Raw genomic sequence first — 3,614 nt, forward strand, 5'->3', positions numbered from 1 at the left:
TCATCTCCTCTCCTCTCCACCTCTCCTCTCCTCCTCTCCTCCCTACCCCTCTCCTCTCCTCCTCTCCTCCCTACCTCTCCTCCTCCTCTCCTCCCTACCTCTCCTCCTCCTCTCCTCTCCTCCTCTCCTCTCCACCTCTCCTCTCCTCCTCTCCTCTCCACCTCTCCTCTCCTCCTCTCCTCCCTACCTCTCCTCCTCCTCTCCTCTCCTCTCCTCCTCTCCTATCCTCTCCTCCTCTCCTCTCCTCTCCACCTCTCCTATCCTCTCCTCTCCTCCTCTCCTATCCTCTCCTCCTCTCCTCTCCACCTCTCCACCTCTCCTCTCCTCCTCTCTTCCTCTCCTCTCCACCTCTCCTCCCTACCTCTCCTCCTCTCCTCTCCACCTCTCCTCTCCTCTCCACCTCTCCACCTCTCCTCCCTACCTCTCCTCCACCTCTCCTCCTCTCCTCTCCTCCTCTCCTCTCCACCTCTCCTCCCTACCTCTCCTCCTCTCCTCTCCTCCTCTCCTCTCCACCTCTCCTCCCTACCTCTCCTCCTCCTCTCCTCCTCTCCTCTCCTCATCTCCTCTCCTCTCCACCTCTCCTCCCTACCTCTCCTCCACCTCTCCTCCTCTCCTCTCCACCTCTCCTCCCTACCTCTCCTCCTCCTCTCCTCCTCTCCTCTCCACCTCTCCTTTCCTCTCCACCTCTCCTCCCTACCTCTCCTCCTCTCAGCTCTCAGGACCTCCTCATGACTCCTCGTCCCTCGTTGCCCAGTGACGGCGTCTCTCAGGCCCCGCCCCTTCAGGCCCCGCCCCTGCTGGTCCAGGTGCAGCAGCTGTCGCAGGAGAAGCAGAGTATGGAGGCGGAGCTCCAACGCTGTCAGGAGGCGGAGCAAGAGGCCAGCGAGAGAGTCCGCAGGTACAACTCAACACACCTGTACGTGTGTGTGTGTGTGATTTATACACACACACACTGGTCCTAACAGGAAGAACTCAGAATGTAAATACTGCTTACTGGTGATGAGCTGGTTCCAGACCAGTGAGACCACTAGACCATTAGACCAGTGGACCATTAGACCAGTGAGACCAGTAGACCAGTAGACCAGTAGACCATTAGACCAGTGAGACCAGTAAGACCAGTAGACCATTAGACCAGTGAGACCAGTAGACCATTAGACCAGTAAGACCAGTAAGACCAGTAGACCAGTAGACCAGAGAGACCAGTAGACCAGTAGACCATTAGACCAGAGAGACCAGTAGACCAGTGAGACCAGAGAGACGCGTTGCTGAGGCTCTGCGATGTGTTCACAGACCGGGTAAGCGCGTGGGACTAAAGAGATTTGTGGTGATGATTCATATTCAGCGGACGTTGTGCTGCAGAGTCGGTGTTCAGAATTAATCCTTCATATGTGAGCTGGAACGGGACGACGTTCTCCTCTCATCACACTGAAGATGGAGGGATGAGACTCATGATGAAGCAGATTAAGTCGTCCTCCTGGGCTCAAACCTGAGGCTCTCTGCCAGCGGGGGGGTCTGAAGAGTTAGGGAAGAGTGGAGAGAGGAATGTTTGCTCTATGGGGGGGTTATTAGAGAGGAGAAGTTTAATTTAGTTTGAGAGAGAGAGAGAGAGAGACAGAGAGAGAGAGAGAGAGAGGGAGAGGGACAGAGAGAGACAGAGAGAGAGAGAGAGAGAGACTATTTCACTGAGGAGGATCGTCTGTCTGTAAATGTTCATTAAAGTGTTTGTCTTCAGTTCAACGTCCTCCTCCTCCTCCTCCTCTTCCTCAGGTTGGAGCGTCTGGTGGAGGTCTTGAGGAAGAAGGTTGGAACAGGAAGTCTCCGAGCCGTCAGCTGATCTCTCAAATATTTTATTATATTTTGTTCCTTCAGATGAGTTTTAGTAAAAAGGAGCTTCAGCTCATTATCATCACTGTTTAATATTCATATCTATTAATCTTTAGTTCATTTTTGTGTTCAGTTATATATATATATATAGATATATGAATTGATTTTTTAGATTTGTGAATACAATCTTTCTTTAACTGAAGCAGTTTTTAAAATGTTTGAATCCAGAAACATGAATCATAAAGAATAAAGAAAATACAAAACTGGTGTTAAAATTGGTTTAATATTTTTTATGAAATGAGATTCTGTTGATTTAAAGGTTTTTATCTCCTGAACTCCTCAAACAATAAAGAATGTTTGAATGTTACAAAACTCTGCTGTGAAGGATCCCTCCTCTTCTTTCTCTTCCTCTTCTTCCTCTTCCTCTTCTTCCTCTTCCTTTTCCTCCTCCTCTTCTTCCTCTTCTTCCTCTTCCTCTTCTTCCTCCTCTTCCTCCACCTCCTCTTCTTCTTCCTCCTCCTCTTCCTCCACCTCCTCTTCTTCCTCCTCTTCCACCTCCTCTTCCTCCACCTCCTCTTCTTCCTCCTCTTCCGCCACCTCTTCCTCCACCTCCTCTTCTTCCTCCTCTTCCTCTTCCTCTTCCTCCACCTCCTCTTCCTCTTCCTCCACCTCCTCTTCTTCCTCCTCCTCTTCCTACTCTCTAATTGACATCTAACTCATAGTTCTTCTGTTGATTTAAGGTTCTTTTAAATTCTTTCTTTCAAGCATAAACTCTCAGATTAATTTCAGAGGATCTTTGTGACAAATGTGAGGAAGCCGCTCTGACTTCCTGTTCCCTAAAAACTTCTAATTAAAATTTATCTTTGACAATTTTCCAACAAGTCGGTCAAACTATCGGATTAACGAAAAACGAAGAAGCTTCGTTAGCTGAAAGATTTCAGCTGTGAAACAAATCTGATCAGAAAGAACAAAACATGAAACCAGAGAAGAAGAAACACCAACATTAAAACTGATTTCAGTCAGTGTGTAAGTGAGTAAGTGTGTAAGTGAGTCAGTGTGTAAGTGAGTAAGTGTGTCGTGTAAGTGTGTCAGTGTGTAAGTGAGTAAGTGTGTAAATGTGTCGGTGAGTAAGTGTGTCGGTGAGTAAGTGTGTAAGTGTGTCGGTGTGTAAGTGTCGGTGTGTAAGTGAGTAAGTGTGTAAATGTGTCGGTGAGTAAGTGTGTCGGTGTGTAAGTGTGTCGGTGTGTAAGTGAGTAAGTGTCAGTGTGTAAGTGAGTAAGTGTGTCGTGTCTGTGTGTAAGTGTCAGTGAGTAAGTGTGTAAATGTGTCGGTGAGTAAGTGTGTCGGTGAGTAAGTGTGTAAGTGTGTCGGTGTGTAAGTGAGTAAGTGTGTCAGTGTGTAAGTGAGTAAGTGTGTCGTGTCTGTGTGTAAGTGTGTCGGTGTGTCAGTGAGTAACTGAGTCAGTGTGTAAGTGTGTAATTGTGTCGGTGAGTAAGTGTGTCAGTGAGTAAGTGTGTCAGTGAGTAAGTGTGTCGGTGTGTAAGTGTGTCAGTGAGTAAGTGTGTCAGTGAGTAAATGAATAAGTGTCGGTGAGTAAGTGTGTCGGTGAGTAGGTGTGTAAGTGAGTAAGTGTGTCGTGTGTAAGTGTGTCGTGTAAGTGTGTCAGTGTGTCAGTGAGTAGGTGTGTAAGTGAGTAAGTGTGTCGTGTGTAAGTGTGTCGTGTAAGTGTGTAAGTGTGTCGTTGTGTCAGTGAGTAAGTGTGTCGGTGCGTCGGTGTGTAAGTGTGTCGT

General features: G+C 47.8%; 1 protein-coding gene across 3 annotated transcripts in view; it reads left to right on the plus strand.

Moving 5' to 3' along the window:
* Positions 1–2,099, plus strand: part of mipol1 (mirror-image polydactyly 1) — a 46,754-nt gene extending 44,655 nt beyond the window's left edge. For 2 of the 3 annotated variants that reach the window (XM_076107169.1, XM_076107170.1), the window contains 2 exons: positions 713–898; positions 1,768–2,099. In XM_076107169.1, coding sequence (XP_075963284.1) covers positions 713–898; positions 1,768–1,834 — 253 coding nt within the window. In that variant the 3' untranslated portion in view covers positions 1,835–2,099. The remainder of the gene's footprint in view (positions 1–712; positions 899–1,767) is intronic. The other variant, XM_076107171.1, reaches the window with a different exon arrangement.
* Positions 2,100–3,614: the final 1,515 nt, after the last annotated feature.

The sequence above is a fragment of the Anarhichas minor genome, unplaced genomic scaffold (assembly GCF_050575085.1).
Source record: "Anarhichas minor isolate MPS153535 unplaced genomic scaffold, ASM5057508v1 ptg000038l, whole genome shotgun sequence".
Classification (NCBI taxonomy): domain Eukaryota; kingdom Metazoa; phylum Chordata; class Actinopteri; order Perciformes; family Anarhichadidae; genus Anarhichas; species Anarhichas minor.